The sequence below is a fragment of the Prionailurus bengalensis genome, chromosome B3 (genome assembly GCF_016509475.1).
Source record: "Prionailurus bengalensis isolate Pbe53 chromosome B3, Fcat_Pben_1.1_paternal_pri, whole genome shotgun sequence".
In the NCBI taxonomy this organism is placed as follows: domain Eukaryota; kingdom Metazoa; phylum Chordata; class Mammalia; order Carnivora; family Felidae; genus Prionailurus; species Prionailurus bengalensis.
The window spans coordinates 21,165,466-21,186,006 of NC_057355.1; the positions used below are offsets into that span (position 1 = coordinate 21,165,466).

Consider the following 20,541-nt stretch of genomic DNA (forward strand, 5'->3'; position numbering starts at 1 on the left):
CTGAATCACTATATTGTACACCCGAAGCTAACACTGTGTGTTAACTAATTGGAATGTAAATAAAAACTCTACTTTTTAAAAATATTTTTTAATGTTTATTTTTGAAGGAGACAGAGAGAGTGTGAGCAGGGGAGGGGCAGAGAGAGAGAGGGAGACACAGAATCCGAAGCAGGCTCCAGGCTCTGAGCTGTCAGCACAGAGACCAACGCAGGACTTGGACCCACCAACCGTGAGATCATGGCCTGAGCCAAAGTTGGATGCTTAACCAACTGAGCCACCCAAGCGCCCCAAATAAAAACTTTAAACAATGCAAAAAAGCAAAAGATGACAGTAGCTTAATGAAAACTTTTACAATATAAATCAAAGGGCAAATATCCTTTATATGTAAAGAACAGTGCAAATCAATAATAAACACCAAAAATCCAACAGAGGAGTGGGCAAAGGAGACAAACAGACATCACGCAGGAAAATCAACACAAACAGCTTGTAAACACATGAAACGGCATTTGGCTTCACTTCCAATGGAAGACGTGCACATAACATCAAGAATATATCACTTTTCATCCGTTGGCCTAAGACCAAACGGTTGGATGGCATGCAGTGTTGGTAAACCAGCATTCTCACACACAACCCTGTCTTCCTCTTGGGCCATTTCTACCCAAATTGGCATGTGGCAGGCTGTAACCCTGCTCTATCTAGGAATGGCTTCTGTAAGAGAACTCATACATGGACACAGAGACATATCCATGAAGCTGCTCACTGCTGCACTGACTAAATACAACCAAACAATCCATGGGGGACTCATTAATACCCATCATATGTCCATGAACCTGAATCCTGGGCAGTCACTTAACAATTAGGTGGTTCTAGAGCTGTTATCTCCAAGATATAACAAGAAATGAAAAAGCAAAGTACAGACCCATTTGTCCCAGTGTAATATCTATTTTTAAGAAAAGGGTCTATAGTTTTATATATGTCCAAGAAATTTCTGGAAGGATTCACAAGAGACTTAACAGTAACTGCTATTCCAGAAAGGGATTGGGGGTCTGGGATGGGCAGATGGAAAAGGGAAAAGTACAGGGATGTGCAGATAGAGAAGGGAAATAAGGATTTCCAGGGTAGAATGCATTTTTAATTCTTAGGGATTTTGGCTTGATCTAAGCACTACTCAGAAATATCTTAACAAACCTCCAGTGAATAGAAGTTCCTATTTTAAAATCTGTCTAATCCCTATTCACGACTCCATTTGGAAAACTGGAGACAAGATCAAATAATGTTTGTAAAAAAGGAAAGTCATTTTTTTTAACTTTATTTATTTTGAGAGAGAGAGAGAGAGAGGTAAAGAGAAAGGGAGAAAGAGAATTCTAAGAAGGCTCCTCACTGTCCATCTCATGGACTGTGAGATCGTGACCTGAGCTGACATCAAGAGTCAGACACTCAACTGACCAAGCCACCCAGATGCCCCCCAAAAAGGAAAGTTATTTTGGCTTTCACAACTTCCCTTTGGAATGCTCTGGGCCCCTACAGCCCAGGTTTACCTTACTCCCATCCTCCCACCAACAGCATCCCAGACACATGCCCACCAGTCCCCCAGGCCTGCCCGCTCTGTGATTCAGGAGCCTGGCCCCTCTGACAGGCTGAAGAAGAGATGTGAGCTGTCTTCATTTTAGGAGTCTTAATCTGAACAGGTTCACCGCAAGTGCTCATTTTAAAAGGTCAGATCATAAGTTCCCACTACATGAAAATAACCAAGGGGCGTTATCATGGTGAGGACCCCTAAAAGGTATGAGGGGCAAGCTCAGCAGGGCCAGGGGCCCCCATGTTCTATGAGTGGCCAGTGCACAAGGAGGAAGTTGACACGGTAGAGACAAGTTGTAAGGGACCCCAGGGCCCTGGCACCTGAGGACAAGCAACGTTCTAGCATAAGCCTAGAGCTGTTGGTGGGGTGGGGTGGGGTGTGTCTTAGGACATCTTGCATAAGCTTTGGCTGTTGGATTAGGAGAACAGTGTAAGGAACAGAATACAATCTATCAGCCTCTGTTGTTTTGTCCTGAAGCTGCCACTGTCAGACTCCATTGCTCTGGGGCCAGCATCAACTTTTTGGTTTTATGGAAAAGCCTTTTATGTATACTCATTTGGAGGTGGGCAACCACCTAGTCCACTTGGACTTATGCCACTGCCAGCCTCCATGTCCCTCAGAAAGGAATATCCTGGGGGTCCCGCCATTCCTCGCCACTCCAGGATTCCTCCCACAGGGAAGGCAGTGGGTCCTCCGTCCAATGGGCCCTTGCACAAGATTCACCCTGCAGCATCAACCTTTCTGGTCTGAGAGGAGCCAAGAGGATCAACAGATCCTGGGGTATTTTCCTGCAGATGGTGGTCATGGGGGCCTCTTCACTTAGGTGCCTCTGATGAGAGAGGGCTGTGACTCTGAGCCTGAGAGGGGCCAATGGCTCTGACCTCTGGAAGGTTCTCCTGTGGACTCCCTGGAGTCTGAACCACGTGTCTTCTCCATTCTGTTTCTATTCTTTTTCCTCACCTGCTGCATGCTAAGGGTTGCTCAAGCAGTACAGTTTGGGGACAACGAGCTCAGACTCCCACCTGGGTTCCAATCCTGCTCTGCCACATACTACCTGGTGATCTTGAGTGAATGACTTACCCCCTCTGAGCCTCAGTCTACTCATCAGTGACAGCACCTACCTCTTAGTGTTATCAGGAGGACTGCTGAGTCAGTATATTTAAGAGCTGTGCCTGGCTCAAAGTAAGCCCCCAATAAGAATTCCCTGGCCTCAAGACCACCTGGGTAGCTCAGCTGGTTAAGCATCCAACTCTTGATAGCTGCTCAGGTCATGATTCGTGGTCCGTGATATCAAGTCCCACGTTAGCTCTGCTTTGACAGTATGGAGCCTGCTTGAGATTCCCTCTCTCCCTCTCTCTCTGCCCCTTTCCCACTTGCTCTCTGCCTCAAAATAAATAAATAAACATTAAAAAAAAGAATTCCCCAGCCTCATTATTGATGGTAGTGGTATATGAAGGCATGTCAAGAAGGCAGGAAACCAGCCTGGTGAGGAATTTATGCTGCTAAGTACCCAGATATGGGTCTAATATCAGCAACCAAATGACCTCAAATGAGTTACTTGAACCTCATTTTTCCTACCCTATAGAATGAGGGGAAGCATCTGCCCTTCCTGTGGTGGCTGACCTGAAGCAGGTGCACAGCACACATCCCTGGCACTGGTGCACACTAAGCCCCCAGTCGATATTAAGATGGTGTCTGTTGTCATTGTATAGTAACTGTTATTATTTTTCATTACTATTAACAATTACTAGGTGTGAAATAAGGTAGGACTGAAGGCCATCCCTCATAAAAACTCCAAGGAGCTTTTCTTCCAGTGTGATTTCTCAGACCCAGAGGAGGTGGGAGATCTGTTTTCCTGTCATAGTTATACTGGGTCCTCTCAGCTAATCAGACTTTCAACCAGAAGACTGAACAAGCCCTGGAGGTTCCCCCACACTTGAAATGCTTGTTGGCTGGATTGGGTATAGCACTGGGGAAGGCACTGGGGGCTTGTTATCCCAATACTCATTTCTAGACCTTCTCCTCTGCCCTCCTGGAAAGCCAAATACTTGATCCTCCAGTCAACACTGAAGTTGACCAGGGCACTGGTCATATGGTACAGCTCTGGCCAATGAGAGACAAGGAGGAGTCTGTTGAGTAGGTCTTCAAGGTCTTTTAAGGTTCAACTGAACATACAGATTCACAAGGTCTCCTAAGTACAAGTAGACATGGGGCTTCTTCCTCAAAAAGAATAAGGCAGGAGCCACAGTTTGCCAGTGGCATTCTTCTGTGAGTGTACACACAGCTGTATAGGAGCTAGGCAGGAGCCCAAGGGTGTGAAACACCCATCAAGGAAGATGTGGGGAGCCATCCCAGTTGAATTCAGACCCTCATATTCTCACGGGCCAATATCTCTGACAACCATTGCATGGGCATAGCTAACAGGAAATTCTAAATTAAGGCTATCCACACTGGTTGAGCTGGTCACAAGCAGCTTTAGCCAAACTGAATTGGTTTGGGGCATCCAACATTGTTTTGATTTTATATGTAAGCTGGTACAGAGAAGTGAGTTTTCTGGAATGCTAGAAGTGAGAGGTACTTCTCAGAGCACCTGGGCATTGATACTGCTTCCTGATCCTTCTCCATCTGCCTCCTCTGTACCTAGGGGGCTGACTCAAGAGCCAGGGGAATCTAACATCTGAATCATTCCCCTAAGCAGTTTGAGGGAGCTCTGCCCAGATGACACCATGATACTTCGAAAAGTGAGCTTCTTGGACCCACAAGAGCCCACCTCACTGAAACACTGTGACTGGTACACCCTGTTGCAGCATTCTGACCACCGAGGAAAGTGTACATCTTTCCCTATTTATGAGATGTCGAGTCCTCTGAATCAGGAACCCAATCAACTCTACAGTGGGGGCATGGAATGGGTGTTGTCTCTTCGTGCCAGTCATCGGGTCCTGAAAAAACCACAACTAGCCAGCTGGACCAGAATTATCATAACCTATTGTGCCCTGAAGAAAACCAGTTTGATCCAGTTTTAACTTGCTAAAACTTACCTAGAACCACATGTAAACAGCTGGGCAAAACCCATTTGAGCCTACCTTAATTGGTCAAAATGGAACCAAGTCTATTTGAACGGTATAACATTGATTCCAACAGTTCAAAACTGTTTTTAATATCCAGTTTGAGCCACACTGAGCCAATACAATGTTGAACCAGTTGAAATTGGGTTGAGCCAATAAATTCATTTTCAACCAGTTTGAATTGTGTTAGCCTGGTTCAAATTAGTCCCTTGAAAGGGAACTGGAGGGGCCTCAGTTTCCCAGGTGTCACTTCTTTACTAAAAAAGAAAACCAGGGTAGGAAAGGTTTTAAAGTTACTTATCTCTGAAGACTGATTTACCTTGCACTTTTAAATTTTCATAAAAATTAATTACCAGCTTATTGAAAGAATTAATAAAATTCACACTGTTTATTGTAACACTAGCAAGAGCAGGAAACACCCTCCTGGCTGAAGAAAGATCCTATTTAAAAGGCTCCTTAAAGGGGTGCCTGGGTGGCTCAGTTGGTTGAATGTCTGACGTTGGCTCGAGGTCATGATCTTGCGGTCTGTGAGTTCGAGCCCCACGTCGGCCTCTGTGCTGACAGCTCAGAGCCTGGAGCCTCCTTCCGATTCTGTCTCTCTCTCTCTGCTCCTCCCACGCTCACACTATCTCTCTCTCCTTCAAAAATAAACATTAAAAAAATTTTTAAAAAATAAAAAAATAAAAGACTCCTTATAGTGGTGTTGGAGGACCTTTGAAAGGGAGGGCCCAAGGTTCCCTGAAGCCCTTCAGACAATGCAAAGTTGGTTATGCCAAAAGGCAAGCAGGCATTCTCCCCACACCAGCAAGTGGTACAGAACAGATTGGTTCTGGTTTTTTGATCGAATGCCGAAATGCAGTATTAACCCCCTCAAAAAAAAGACAGGAGAGCGGAGGGAAATGAAGAGTCTAAAAAAGGAGTAACAGCCTGAATTTGGATGTAATTATATCCACTGTAATCAAAAGTGTTAGATCATAATTAGCTGCTTATACAGACACATTTCAATCTATTAATTCAATCATCAGTGTCATATGTGAGGCCATTACTGAGGGTGTAATTAAATGGGATGGTCTACCGTTCCCTAATCAACTGAATCCCCCTCCCTCTATAACAATATGGGCTTACAAAGTGCTCAAACAACAAAATGCCTAAGCACCTTTTCTTATTATAATATTGTTTTCATTTTGAAGGTGTGCTTTTTAACCAAGCTTTGCAGGAGAAAACAAAAGTAAAAATACCATTTGCTTGGAGAAAAAAAATGCAACTGTTTCCAAACATTAAATCAAAGTCACTTACCAGCCACAAAACTTGGAAATGATGCCACCTTCTTTGTCTGTTAGGAAATATGAAAAAAAAAAAAAAAGAAAAGAAAAGAAAAACAAAAAAGAAAACAAACACATGACAGTTTTAAATAGATGGCCCATAAGATCTAGGCTGAGTACCATATGTGAAAAGTTAAACCCCACTGAGTAACTGATGTTCCTTAAAACTGATGGTCCTTGCTCCATAAAGCAAACCAATGTCATTTAGGCACCATGGTGTTTAGGCAGGACATATGGAATCAATTCCCATGAGAAAACATGGGGTACAAAAGCCATCATCTAAAACTTAGGGACCCCCAGATTAGCTTGCCACTGCTAAAAGAGAGCCTAGAGACCATACAACCAATGGTTCTCCAACTGGTAGACATGAGAATTACCGGAGCTTGTCTTTAAAAGTAAGATAAAGGAGATTGGACACCACTCTATGGGGTGGCCAGAGTTATTTCACCAAAGCTGGAAAGTCCCATCCAAACTATGTTCTACAGAAAAGGGAAATCAATTATTTATTAAGGCCTCATTTTAAAAACCTCCATCAAGGCAGTGTTTGTTTATACAGGATTGTTTTTCAAAATCATGTTGTTGGTTTAGAACTGTGGCTCTCAACTGGGATGATTTTTGTCCCCAAGGGGACATTTGGCAACGTCTGTAGACATTTTTGGTTGTCACAGCTTGGGGAGGGGGTTGTGAGCTACTGGCATATAGTGGGTAGAAGCCAGAGATACTTCTAACCATCCTACAGTGAAAAGGACAGCCCTTCGCAACAAAGAATGTTCTGGTCCAAATGTCAATGGTGCCACAGTTGAGTAACGCTGGCTTAGAACATAACTGTCTGATAGTGGAGTATAATGAGTTTCTGTCAAACCAGGGAGCACAAATGACCCCCCACCCCCGCCAACAAATACACCATTAGCAACACATGAACACACAGTGGTATGAGCCTGAACAGGAAAGAACCTTTCCTTCCTCCTCCTACAGAGACACCCAACTTTGTTTGACTTGAACCCCCCACCTTCCTAGACACTGGGTGGGATGAGAACATCATGGAGAGGCCGAGAAGACCATGATGGGGTATGCAGGTCCAACATCAGAATCCTAAGCCACAACTCTTATCGTTAGAGAAAATCACCTCTGGGATGTTGTTATTGTCCACGGGTCCATTGAGATCAGAACGCTGCTGCTTCCTTGGCTGCTCCAAGCCATTGCAAACCTGGAAACCGGGAAGCGAAAGATGAGATGGTGCTTTTACACATTAGAGAAATAAACCAAGATACAGTATGATACAATTTTGGGAAATGCGTAGGTAGGCATGTGTGTGTACATGTATGTGTGTGTGCACATATGGACAAAATTTAAACTCTTCCACAATTAACATGTATTCTTGTATATTTATAAAATGTTTTTGAATCATATTTTCTCTTTTTTTTTTTACCATCTGTCACCTTTATTACAATATTATTGACTATATTCCTACGCTGTACTTTTCATCTCTGTGACTTATTTTATAACTGGATGTTTGTACCCTTTAATCCTCTTAATTTATTTTGCCCATTTCCCCTTCCTCATTACTCTCAAAACCACCAGTTTGTTCCCTGTATTTATAAGCCTATTTCTGTTTTTTGTTTGCTCATTTGTTCTTTTAGATTCCACATATAAGTGAGACCATATAGTATTTGTCTGTCTGGCTTATTTCACTTAGAATAATACTCTCTAGGTCCACCCATGTTGTAAATGGCAAGATCTCATTCATTTTATGGTTGAGCAATATTTCATTGCATACATATACCACACCTTCTTTATCCATTTATCTCTTGATGGATACTTGGATTACTTCCATATCTTGGCTATTGTAAATAATGCTGTAATAAACAGCGGATGTACATATCTTTTCAAATTAGTGTTTTTATTATCTTTGGGTAAAGACCCAGCAATGGAATTACTGAATTGTATGGTAGTTCTATTTTTAATTTTTTGAGGAACCTCCATATTGTTTTCCACAGTGGTTGCACCAATTTACATTCCCACCAAGAGTGCACAAGAATTCCTTTTTCTCCACATCCTCACCAATGCTTATTTCTTGTTTTTTTGATTCTAGCCATTCTGGCAGGTATAAGGTGATATCTCATTGTGCTTTTGATTTGCATTTCCTTGATGATAAGTGATGTTGAACATCTTTTCATGTGTCTGTTGGCCATCTGTATGTCATCTTTGGAAAAATGTCTGTTCATGTCTTCTGCCCATTTTTTAATCTGTTTTTTTGGTGTTGAGTTGCATAAGTTTTTAATATATTTTGGATATTAACTTCTTATTGGATATATCATTTGCAAATATCTTCTCCCATTACGTAGGTTGTCTCTTTGCTTTGTTGGTGTCTTCCTTTGCTGTGCAAAAGCTTTTTAGTTTGGTATAGCCCCAATCATTTATTTTTGCTTTTGTTGCCCTTGCCTCAGGAGACATAGCTAGAAAAAATGTTGCTATGACCAATGTCAGAGAGAAATTACTGCCTGTGTTCTCTTCTAGGATTCTTTTGGTTTCAGATCTCACATTCAGGTCTTTAATTCATTTTGAGTTTATTTTTGTGTGTGGTATAAGAAAGTGGTCCAGTTTTCCCAGCACCATTACTGAAGAGATTTTCTCTCAATCATATATTCTTGGCTTCCACGTCGTAGATTATTTGACCATGTAAGCATGGATTTATTTCTGGACTCTATTGTGTTTCATTGATCACTATGTCTATTTTTGTGCCAGTACCATACTGTTTTGATTACTACTGCTTTGTAGTGTATCTTGAAACCTGGGATTGTGATACCTTCAGCTTTGTTCTTCTTCCTCAAGATTGCTTTGGCTATTTGGGGTCTTTGTGTTTACTTACAAATTTTATGATTATCTATTCTAGTTCTATGAAAAATGTTATTGGTATTTTGATAGGGGTTGCGCTGAATCTGTAGACTGCCTTGTGTAGGATGGGCATTTTAAAAATATGAATTATCATTCTATGAGCATGATATATCTTTCCACTTGTTTGTGTCATCTTCATGTTTTGAATCCAATTTTCTAATTTTATTATCATTTTTTAATTGTGGTAAAACATACATAAAATTTGCCACTTTTAACTGTGTAGTTCAGAGTCATGAAGTACATTAACATTGTGCAACTATCACCACCATCCATCTCCAGAATTCTTTTCGTCTTGCACAACTGAAAATATGTATGCATTAAACATTAATTTCCCATTACTGTCTCACTCCAGTCACTGGTCATCTCTATCAATTTAACTACTCTAGGTACCTCATATAAGTGGAATCTTACAGGATTTGTCTTTTTGTGACTGGCTTATTTCACTCAGCATAATGTCCTCAAGGTTCATCTATGTTGTAATATGTGTCATAATTTCCTGACTTTTTGAGGCTGAATAATATTTCACTGTTTGTATATATTACATTTTATTTATCCATTCATCTGTCAACGGACACTTGGGTTGCTTCCTCCTTTGGGCTACTGTGAATAACACTGCTCTGAACATGGGTACAAATATCTCTTAAAGTTCCTGCTTTCAATTCTTTGGGTATATACCCTTACGTGGAATTGCAGGATTACACTATAATTTTATTTTTTTTTAATTTTTTTTTCAATGTTTATTTATTTTTGGGACAGAGAGAGACAGAGCATGAACAGGGGAGGGGCAGAGAGAGAGGGAGACACAGAATAGGGAACAGGTTCCAGGCTCTGAGCTATCAGCCCAGAGCCCGACACGGGGCTCGAACTCACGGTCCGCGAGATCGTGACCTGGCTGAAGTCGGACGCTTAACCGACTGCGCCACCCAGGCGCCCCTATAATTTTATTTTTAATTTTTGATGAACCACATACTTTTTTCCATAGCAACTGTACCATTTTGCATTCCCAACAACAGTGTCCAAGAGTTGACACCATATTTCTAAAAAATATAAATTATTAGTTTAATGCAAATTCTAAACTCTAGGATCTAAATTCTTTAGTTAATGCAAATTGGTCAATCTACTACTAGAAAAAACAAAATGCCCCAAGAACAAGTCACAGGTATTCTCTTAAAGAGGACATCAAACCAAAATTTCTTTTACTTCAATTAAGAAAATTTAAAGTTTAGGTATCTCTATTTAGTGCCTTGTACCATCCAGAAGATAAAGGCCAGATCCACAGCACTAAAATCACTGTCCAAATCCCAAAGGAGGTGTAAGCCATCATGTGAAGTTTCAGAACTTTCTAGAAATAAAGATTCAAGCAGTAACAATATAAGGATGAGGATGATGATAACAATGACATTAATAAGTTATAAGGAAATAAGTTTATATTATATTATAAATATACACTACACTTGTGTTTATTTATAAATTTATTTTCACTTTATTTATAAAGTTATTTATAACTGACATTATTCCCTCTCCTTGTTTACAGCTGAGACGACTGAGGCTCCAGGTGTTGGCACTAATGGCTAGTTCCCACAGGTCCAGGTGGCACAGTAAGAGGCTGTTGCCAGTCTTCTCTATCTAGATTGTCACTGCTGTGTTCTTTGATGTCATTCAATCTCTCTGGGAGGGTTAGAGAAAGCTCAAGAGACATGGGCCCACCATCCTGGCACTGATGGCACCAAGCAGACCAAAGATTCCTAGCTGAGCATCCCCTCTGTGACTACAAACACCACCGCGTTTCAGAGGCATTGGGAGGTGGGGAGGACAGGGATGGTTCAGATGGGAGGTGGAAAAAGTGGGACTGGGCCTTAAGCATTGGGAAGATTGCACACAAAGGGGAAAAGGAAGGTGTTGCCATATCCTGAGAGAAATCAGAACTCAAGCTACAGGAAGAAATGAGGCTTTCCTGGAATAGAGGGGATGCAGAGGTGTAACTAGGGCCAGGAGGGTCAGATGTCTGGTAGGTCCCTGCATCCTTGGCTGGAAGCCCAAAACACTGTCCCTATCCCAAGCCCTGTGAACAATCAGACCATGCACATGGGTGCTGGCCTCCCTCTGCTGCCCTAGTATGTCCCCAAGTTGGGGGGCTCTGGGGCTCAGGCCTGCCTGGGACCACTGGCATGCTCCTCTGCCCTCCTTCTGGGACCTGAACCCATCCTTCCCTAGATGAGAGGGCTGTGATGAGTGGACCCTATGCTGACCAAGCCAAGCTGACAGTGTCCCTTCTTGTAGGGCTGATCCTGGCTTGGGGACCACTGCCACCAGGGTCCTACTGGAGTCAGGCTTGTTTCCCAAACTCCTAGTTTAGGTCTTCCCTCTGCCCTACTGGCTCTACACCACCCACTGTGGCCAAGGTATGCCAGGCAAAATCTCCCAAAGGGGATAATGGGAACTCTCACTGGAAATGCTATTCCCATCCACTTTATGTAAAACTCAAATTTGCGACATCCTCCCAGAAAACCTTCTGTCGTCTTTCACGCGTGGTTATTTCAAGGTCCACTTAGAGCATATCTGTGTTTTCCCTCTTGTTTGTAAGGTCTCTAACCTGGTGACTTTCCCTAGGCTGAGTTCACCGACTTCATTTCCTGAAGGCCCGCACTACCTTACTAGGAGCTGAATGGACACTAGTCATCTCCAAAAACCCTAAAGAAACAAACCAACCACTGGCAAATGAAAATGGGTCAACCACACCTATTGTAGACTGAATGTCTGTGCCCCCACCAATTTCATATATTGAAACCTAACCCCCAAGGAGATGGGGCCTTTGGGATATAATTAGGATTAGACGAGCTCATAAGGATGCCACCCTCATGAGTAGGATCACTGTCCTTATAAAAGAGACTCCAGAGAGCTCCCTCGCCTCTTCCACCATGTGCAGACACAGTGGGAAGGCGCTGGCTATGAACCAGGAAGTGGCCCCTCACCAGACACCAGATCTGCTGCCGCCTTGATCTTGGACTTCCTGCTTCCACAACTGCGAGAAATAAATGTCTGTTGTTTATAAGCCACCCAGTCTATGGTGTTTTTGTGATAGCAGCCCAAACGGACTAAGATAACACCACATCTACAAATGTTACAGCTTGGGGTGGAATCTAAGTTTTCTGCCACAGATGTAGGGCGACAGTCTCTCGTCCCAGTGCCAAATCCATTGTGAAGAAAAGACTGCTGCTTGTCTTGTCTTATACTGGGTGCCTTTGGCAAATGGAAGAGGTGCCCCTCTGGGGGATGCAGCCCCCACGGGGTTACAGCTTGGCCAGGTGGGCATAAGCTGGTTGCCTACACCTGTCCATGGGACACCTGGCACGGAGCCACAGCATGTGGTGACAACAGGCAATACAGGGTCTCAGATCCACTCATAGAGGCAACTTCTCCCCAAAGCTTCTACAGGCTCGACCCTATCCTCCATGTCAACATTCTCTCCACTCATCACCATGACAACCACAGTTCATAATAAACAGCTGGGGTTGTTTTCAGAGAGGTAGGCTTGGGAGAGGCCATCTGGTGCTCTAATTTCCATCTTGAGGGCAAGGCGGGGGCGCACTTGGCAGCATGGGGAGCAGCATCTGAAATTAACATCATAGAGGCCCAGGTGGATTTGGGGCTCCCAGCATCTTAGATGAAGATGCTACTTAAATCCTTTTGTGCACTCCCCAAGGTACAGCAGCCAGCCACACCTCAAAAAAAGATGCCAGCCAGGGTTACCTCAGTTCTTTCCAGCCAACAGGGACATGAGGGCCATGTCCCTCACCAAGTAATTGCCGTGGAGTGTTCCCGCTGCCATGGGCTGGAAGCCACATCAACCATCCACTGAGAGAAGATGGTGAGTGAGACAAGTTAAATGAAATCTGCCGTAGGTGGTGGGACACCCTCCCCAGAGTCCTGAGAACAGAACACAGACCTGTGGCACAGACTGGTCCTAACATGTCAGGACCAGAGACTGCTGCTCAGGGCAGAGATGATTTGTCTGTAATAAAAGTATACTAATTTGAATAAATTGCTCTAATAAGTATCTTGGCTCCAGTTGGTGAAACTAAAGATAGGATTTTTTAAAAGTGTCAATTCTGATTTCATCTGCTTGATTAAATGGAAAATAAGCAATATAACCCACATTACTTGAGATGAAACAATAGCAAACAAGTACACACACACTCACGCCATCTGTAATAAAAATCAAATATAAGCATTCTCCTGAGTGACATGCATGTTAGTGACACGTGGAGGGACACAACATCAGCTCAAAGCCAGGCAAGCCACAACCTTCCCACTGACCTGTCCTATCTCCCCTTACACATGACTTCTTGCCAGAGAAATTCCAGGCTTGCAAATAACTCAGGGGGTACCTGGGTGGCTCAGTCAATTAAGCTTCTGACTTCAGCTCAGGTTATGATCTCACGGTTCGTGAGTTCAAGCCCTGCATCGGGCTCTATGCTGACAGCTCAGAACCTGGAGACTGCTTCAGATTCTGTGTCTTCCTCTCTCTCTGCCCCTCCCCCACCCCCTCAAAAATAAATTAGGTGACAGCCTTCTCTGGTGACAGCACCTCATGCTCCCTGTTTCCAAAGGCATCAGTCACCCCTACTGGTCCGATGTTCCTCTGTCCCCACTCAACAGGGGTCAGCCAGAATTTGCTGCATGTTGGGTGCTCCATGGCCGGGCTGAGAGCATAAGCCACCATGGTCCAACTGAAGATCTGACTTAGCACACTAAACATACTTCACAAGCCCCTTTATCTGTCCCCTGACATTCAGGTGGCTCAGAAAAATGACAATATTGTTCTTCTTCTGCTCCTCTTACAATTCCGATCACTCCCATGGTATTTGTCTGGAGGAGAATGAGAGCTTGGATGAAGTATTTATTCTTATAATGGTCATCCCCATGGGGGTGATCATATCTTTCTAAAGCCAATCTGTGGCTTAAAAGAATCATGACAAGATCCATTAGGGAAACCAGCCAGTAGGTCTATCTTTTAACATCTCCTGGCTGGGCCTGTGAATGGGAGGGGGAAGGAGAGTTCCCTCCTTACACTCCCTCCACCCTGCCCCCATCCATATTTCATGGAACATACCAATACTAAAAAATTATTCACCATTTGTCTGAAGTTCAAGCTTAACTGGGTATCCTCTTGTTATTTACTAAATCTGGCAGCCCTACCTAGGGGTAGGCTGATGAGCTGCCATTTCCACTGAGCCCTACGTTGCACACTCAGGGCCTGGTCATGTTCTCTGTGTCTGTTCTGCTAAAACATCCCCTACTGCTGACCACAGGACCACCTGGCACATCTTTGACTTTATCATTCACTCTCTTCACTGAAGCTTCATAAAGGGCAGGTGGTGCCTGGGGTACCTCTGCAAGCCAGAGAATGAGAAACACACGGGCAAACAAGGGCAGTTCCTGCGTGACCAGGCCTGAGGGGCTCAAGAGGTGAGCCCAAGGGCTGAGCCATTAAGGTTTGGGGGCTATTAAATCTCTGCCATTTGAGAGCAGCCGGGAACCCAGGGCATTGCTGGTGGAAACATAAAATGCTCACCATGGTGAAAAACAGTTTGTGAATCCTTAAAAAGTTAAACACCACCCATGTGATCCAGGAATTGCACTCCAAGAAAGGAGCGAGAACAGCTATCTGCACAAAGCCTTGTACCCAAATGCTCACGGCAGTATTACGGACAATAGTCAAAAGGCAGAAACAACCCACATGTCTAACAACTGGTGAGTGGATAAATAAAGTATGGTATATCCCGTGAACGGAATATCACTCAGCCATGAAAAGGAACGAAGTCCTGATGCGTGCCATAACACAAGTGAACCCTGAAAATATTATGCTAAGTGAAAGAAGCCAGACACAAAAGGTCACATACTGTATGATTCCATTTGGATGAAAATGTCCAGAAACAGGCACATCTGTACACAGAGAAAGCAGACTTCGCATTGGCAGGGGCTGGGGGGAGGGGAGGATGGGGAGTGACTGATTAGTAAGTATGGGCTCTCCTTTTAGGGTGATGAAAATGTTCTGGGGCTAAATAGTGATGGTTGTACAATGCTGTACTAAATGCCACCAAACTGTACATTTTAAGATAGTCAAAATAGTATATTTTATTTCATGGGTATACCACTACAATTTGAAAACAATGTGGAGGGGCGCCTGGGTGGCTCAGTCGGTTAAGCATCCAACTTCAGCTCAGGTCATGATATCACGGTTCATGAGTTCAAGCCCCACATCAGGCTATGTGCTGACAGCTCGGACCCTGGAGCCTGCTTCTGATTATGTGTCTCCCAATCTCTCTGTCCCTCCCTGACTCACACTCTGTCTCTGTCTCTCAAGAATAAATAAACATTGAAAACATTAAAAAATAAATAAATAAAAACAAAAATAAAAATAATGTGAAAAGAATAACCTGAAGGTCACCTGCCAGCTTGTGCAGGACTAACCCTCTCCTTGGGCACAAAAGCCAAGAGAAAGGAGGGTGGGCCCAGGGAAGAAGGTGGGCGATCCAGATGGCACAGACGTTCTTCTCTCCCGGTTGCCTGCCTCATGCACCAGGATGTCACCCTTGGATTCATTTGTGGGAAAGGAGGGAAATCTACCTCTTAAAGCAGAGTGTGCTATGGAACTAGGGAGTCTTCCATTTGGTTGTGATCAATACCAAAGGAGAAAACCTACAACCACCCCTTTCTAAAACTGTGGCTGGCCACCATCATGTCTGCTTCTCCCATAGGGTCTATAAGTTTGCTGCAGACATTGGCACATTTTCCCATCCTTCTGCTTTAAAGATGAGAAGCCCTGTGTGAGCAGAGTTTCATGGCAGCAGCCCTCCAAGGCAGAAGAACAGTCTCTTGGATTTCTGGCAGGCTCCTGCATTTGCTCAGGAGACCCGAGGCCTCTCCTACACCCAGCCTAGAGTCCTGCACTCACATTCTGAGAAAGCTAGCTTGACAGCTGAAAAATGAAGAAAACGAAGGTCCATAAATTGAAAGGAAATCAAATGACCAATACTAAGTCAATGTTAGAAACCCATTCCCAGGCCTTTCTTTCTTTTATTTCAAGTTTTTATTTAAATTTTAGTTAGGGGCGCCTGGGTGGCGCAGTCGGTTAAGCGTCCGACTTCAGCCAGGTCACGATCTCGCGGTCCGTGAGTTCGAGCCCCGCGTCAGGCTCTGGGCTGATGGCTCGGAGCCTGGAGCCTGTTTCCGATTCTGTGTCTCCCTCTCTCTCTGCCCCTCCCCCGTTCATGCTCTGTCTCTCTCTGTCCCAAAAATAAATAAACGTTGAATAAATAAATAAATAAATAAATAAATTTTAGTTAGTTAACACGTATGGTAAAATTGGCTTCAGGAGTAGAATTTAGTGATTCAGCACTTACATACCAAATCCAGTGCTCACCACAACAAATGCCCTCCTTAATGCCCCTCACCCATCGGCCCATCCCCCACCCACCTCCTGCCATCAGCCCTCAGTTTGTTCTTTTTGTTAAGAATCTCTTATGGTTCGCTTCCCTTTCTTTTCTTTCCCTCTTCCCCTATGCTCATCTGTTTTGCTTCTTAAATTCCACATGAGTGAAATCATATGGTATTTGTCTTTCTCTGACTTATTTTGCTTAGCATAATACACTCTAGCTCCATCCACATTGTTGCAAATAGCAAGATTTCATTCTTTTTGATGGCTGAGTAATAATCCAGTGTGTGTGTGTGTGTGTGTGTGTGTGTGTGTGTGTGTATGTGCCACATCTCCTTTATTCATCAGTCAATGGACATTTGGGCTCTCTCCATAGTTGGCTGTTGTTGATAATGCTGCTATAAACATCAGGGTACACATACCCCTTTGAATCAGTGTTTTTTGTATCCTTGGTAAATATTCAGTAGTACAATTATTGGATCATGGGCTAGTTCTATTTTTAACTTTTTGAGGAACCTCCATACTGTTTTCCAGAGTGGCTGCACCAGTCTGCATTCCCACCAACAGAGTAAGAGGGCTCCCGTTTCTCCATATCTTCACTAACATCTGCTGTTTTCCAGGGGCATTTTCTAGATTTGACTTCTACACATCTATACAGGCCACCGTTCCCAGCATGGAACTGCTATGACCCGCTTTCTGTTCTCCTAAATAAGGACTTCCCTGTTTTCAGTCAATATTATTAGTCCGAAGTAATAAACAACTCAATGGAACTGCCTAAGGCGGCAAACACTAAAACAAAGTGCTATGATTCATAATTTAAAAACTAAGTTTAACCAGCTAATAATACATAATGAAGATACCAGCGACCCAGTTAGCTTTTATTAAATCCACCTGTTCAATTTCTATGATTATACAATGTAGAATATTTGGTTTTCGTAACACTGAGAATAAGGAGAGAGTAGAATTAGCTGTTGTTTTAATAATACATTTGACAATACATTTTTATTTGAATGATACCAAAAATGTAGGACTTCAACTATTTTACTTAATGATGTGCAGACCCACTGCCTTGTGACCACATGCACCAGTGTCCACAGGCTCAAATGAGTGTGGTCAGCTCACCTCTACTGTGACAACACCAAACAGGTGGTGATTGGCCAAAACGTGTGTCTGTGTTCATCTGATACTGGTTACACAGGTTCAGATTGGCTCAACTTGGTTTTAGATGATTCAAGTTGGCTCAGGTGAGTAAATGGGCCAAGAGGCTTTTCCTTCCTTCTTTTGTTTCTTTTCTTTCTTCCTTACTTCCTTTCTCTCTTTCTCTCTCACCCACCCTTCCTTCCTTCCTTCCTTCCTTCCTTCCTTCCTTCCTTCCTTCCTTCCTTCCTTCCTTCCTTCCTCCTTCCCTCCCTCCCTCCCTTCTTTTTACTGTGGTAAATATACATATATAAAATTTATCATTTTAACCATTTTTAAGTGGACAATTCAGTGGCATGAAATGCATCCACACAGTTGGGCAACTGTTACCACCATCCACCCACAGACCTTCTCATCCTCCCCAACAGAAACTCTGTCCCCGTTAAATACTAACTCCCCATTCCCCCTTCTCCTAGCCGCTGGCAGGCCCCATTCTACTTTCTGTCTCTATGAATCTTATTACTCTGGGAATCTCACAGAAGTGGAATCATACAGGATTTGTCTTTTTGGCACTGGCTTACTTCACTAACTGTAGTGTCCTCGGGGTGCATGCATATTGTGGCAAGTGTCAGGATTTCCTTCCTTTTACAGGCTTAGTAATATTCCACTGCGTGCCAACATCTTTTCTTTTGTACTTTATCACTATGACTGTGGCACAGTCCTCCCACAAATACTGAAAAAAGTACCATGCCATGATTTCTGAATATAGGCCAAACTGCCCATAGTTTAGATGACTTGGGATTCTTTGGGTTAATTCATTATGTTTCATTCTTCTTGGCATTTAAAAGAGGGTTGGAGATTAAATATTAATGAAATATTAGGCAGGAAAAACCTGGGACAGCAATTTCACTTCCTAACATCTCCCATAATTAGCAAATTCGATGCAGCAAAAAGAGCCCTGACCTGCCATTGGTCTGGTTTCTGGAGCAGGTTTTGAGGACTGGTGGTGGCTAGATTATCCCTTCTCTCTTGAAGATTAACATTCATATTTCTCAAAGTGACTAATGTGCTATTTTTACATACTTGGGCCCGAATGAGTGAATAAATGAATGAATGAACAAAGCAGAGGATAGATCACAGTGAGGAAGAGCTTCTATTTTCATGACTAGAAACAAAGGAAACAGCAGCAGCAGTGGTCAAAAGAACCCAAAAACCTCTGAGATACCTGGCGTGGGTGTGGTATGGTCCAGGCCTAAGCCTGTTTGAAGAAGACACGTGGACAGGTGAGTCTGCATCACGGTGCATCATGGTCAAAGCCAGCAGACTCAGAGGCAGTGGGAGTGAAAGGAACAGATGTCTCCCAGCTGGCACCAAGAGCTGGTGTGAGGGGAAGCAAGAGACCCAAGGCTGGGTGGGAAGTGTTGGGGTAGTGAGGGGGCTGCATCGGAAATCTGAGTGGGCAAACAGATCTCAGAGGCAGAATCAGAGGCCACCTGCAAATGGTATGGGCCAATGGAGAGGGAGACTGACCAAGGAGGGTGAATGGGAAACTTCCCTAAACAGCAACATCCCTCCAACTTTATGCCATGCCCAAGCTGCTCTCCTGGGCAGCAACCCCACATCCAGAGTCTAGTTCAGGCACCTGACCTATAACACCTGACTGCACCCACAGCAGGACACAATGGCCAACCATGGGGGCAGACCCAGCAGCACAATGGCACTGAAGACAGCATAAGGCCATCTCTGGAAATGTCTCTTAAATGGAGACAGGAACTAGATGCAGGTCTGGACCATGTGCCCCCTGCTAAAACCAGAGGAGCCAAACAAATAGATTCTGTAAGTCCAGTTCTATAAATCCTTCAGCTCCAACAGTTTGGGCCTTGGCTTGGTCTCAGGTGGAAAGAGACCAGCTTCTCTAGTGTGAAGGCTGGCTGTGGAATTGGCTAACAGACCCAGACCTGGCAGGTTCTAGAATGCACCAGCAGCCCTGGGGGCACCATTCTGTCCCATACCTCCTTTCTCAAAGTTCCTGAGATGTGCTTAGTCTTCTCCAGTTGCCCATGGTCTTATTGATACAGAGTTGGGGGGCATTCTTTGTTTGCCTCCTGTGATCATAGTCCCACGACGTTTTTAGTAACTGATTAGCATTGGTCGCAATCTGAATGCTTTGGGTTGAAAACCCCGTGACCTCCATTGCCATGCTGTCACATCTCAGGAGCGGGCACCATGTATTACATTACACATCTCTGAGTCTCATGTTCAGTCTCAGAAATGTGGTCTTTCTTCCTGAACAGATGTTTCTAAAAATTCTTCCATGGAGTCTTGTGCTTCCTCGGGATTGTCACGTGACAGTTTTGTCAGCCGTATGCCTCTCCAGCCCCTGGAACATGTGAAGGACCATGGGAGGTGCTGCAGGGGCCTGAGGTCGGGAACTGCATGTGGGCCAACCCCCTGCCTCAGTCCCATGCCCACCCTTCCCATTCCCAAAATCTGCCCTAGACACGTCACTGGCAAACTGGTACTACTCAGATCAGTGCAATTCAGTTCAAGCTCCATGTGTACTGGGCACCTCGTCAGGCCCCTTGCCTCTCATCCTTATAAACACTCCTTCAGTTCCCACATGTGAACCTCTGCCCTCGCAATCCATCCGAGCTGCTCAGGGGCTCCCCAGAAACATCTCCCTGAACTGCCCTGCTGGGGCTGGCCTTCCAGATGTCCCTGCCCCTAAGCTCCCTCCTGGCTTTCCCCTCCCAACCAAGGGCCTTTCTCCCTCTCTCCTCTCCTATTACCATCAGAATCCCACGTGACCTCTCTCAGGGCTCTCAGCCCCCATCACAATCCCAGCCCCCACACACCTCCACGTTCAGCCTCACCTGGTTGGCTCACTTCCCGAAGCTGCCCTCAAAGTCCCAGAGCCTCTCGGCTTATCATCCTTGCTGCAGCCAGCCCCTCTCCTGAGCACCCAGCCCCATCTGGACTGGGAAGCATCTGTGGTCTATCTCCCTCTAGAAGGAGGTTCGCAATACAGACTTATGCCATTTTTAATCTTTGCACCTCTGGTGCCTGGTACATCGCATGGGCTGTGCAGAAAGGAACACAGGGGCC

The 20,541-nt window shown here is 44.3% G+C and overlaps 1 protein-coding gene across 5 annotated transcripts in view; it reads right to left on the minus strand.

Annotated features, from left to right (window-relative positions):
* The window catches only part of APBA2 (amyloid beta precursor protein binding family A member 2), a 273,865-nt gene that overhangs the window by 37,042 nt on the left and 216,282 nt on the right, over positions 1-20,541 (minus strand). For all 5 annotated transcript variants that reach the window (XM_043554843.1, XM_043554841.1, XM_043554842.1 and 2 more), the window contains 2 exons: positions 7,093-7,173; positions 5,941-5,977 (listed from right to left, as the gene is read on the minus strand). In XM_043554843.1, the coding sequence (XP_043410778.1) occupies positions 5,941-5,977; positions 7,093-7,173 (118 nt within the window). The remainder of the gene's footprint in view (positions 1-5,940; positions 5,978-7,092; positions 7,174-20,541) is intronic.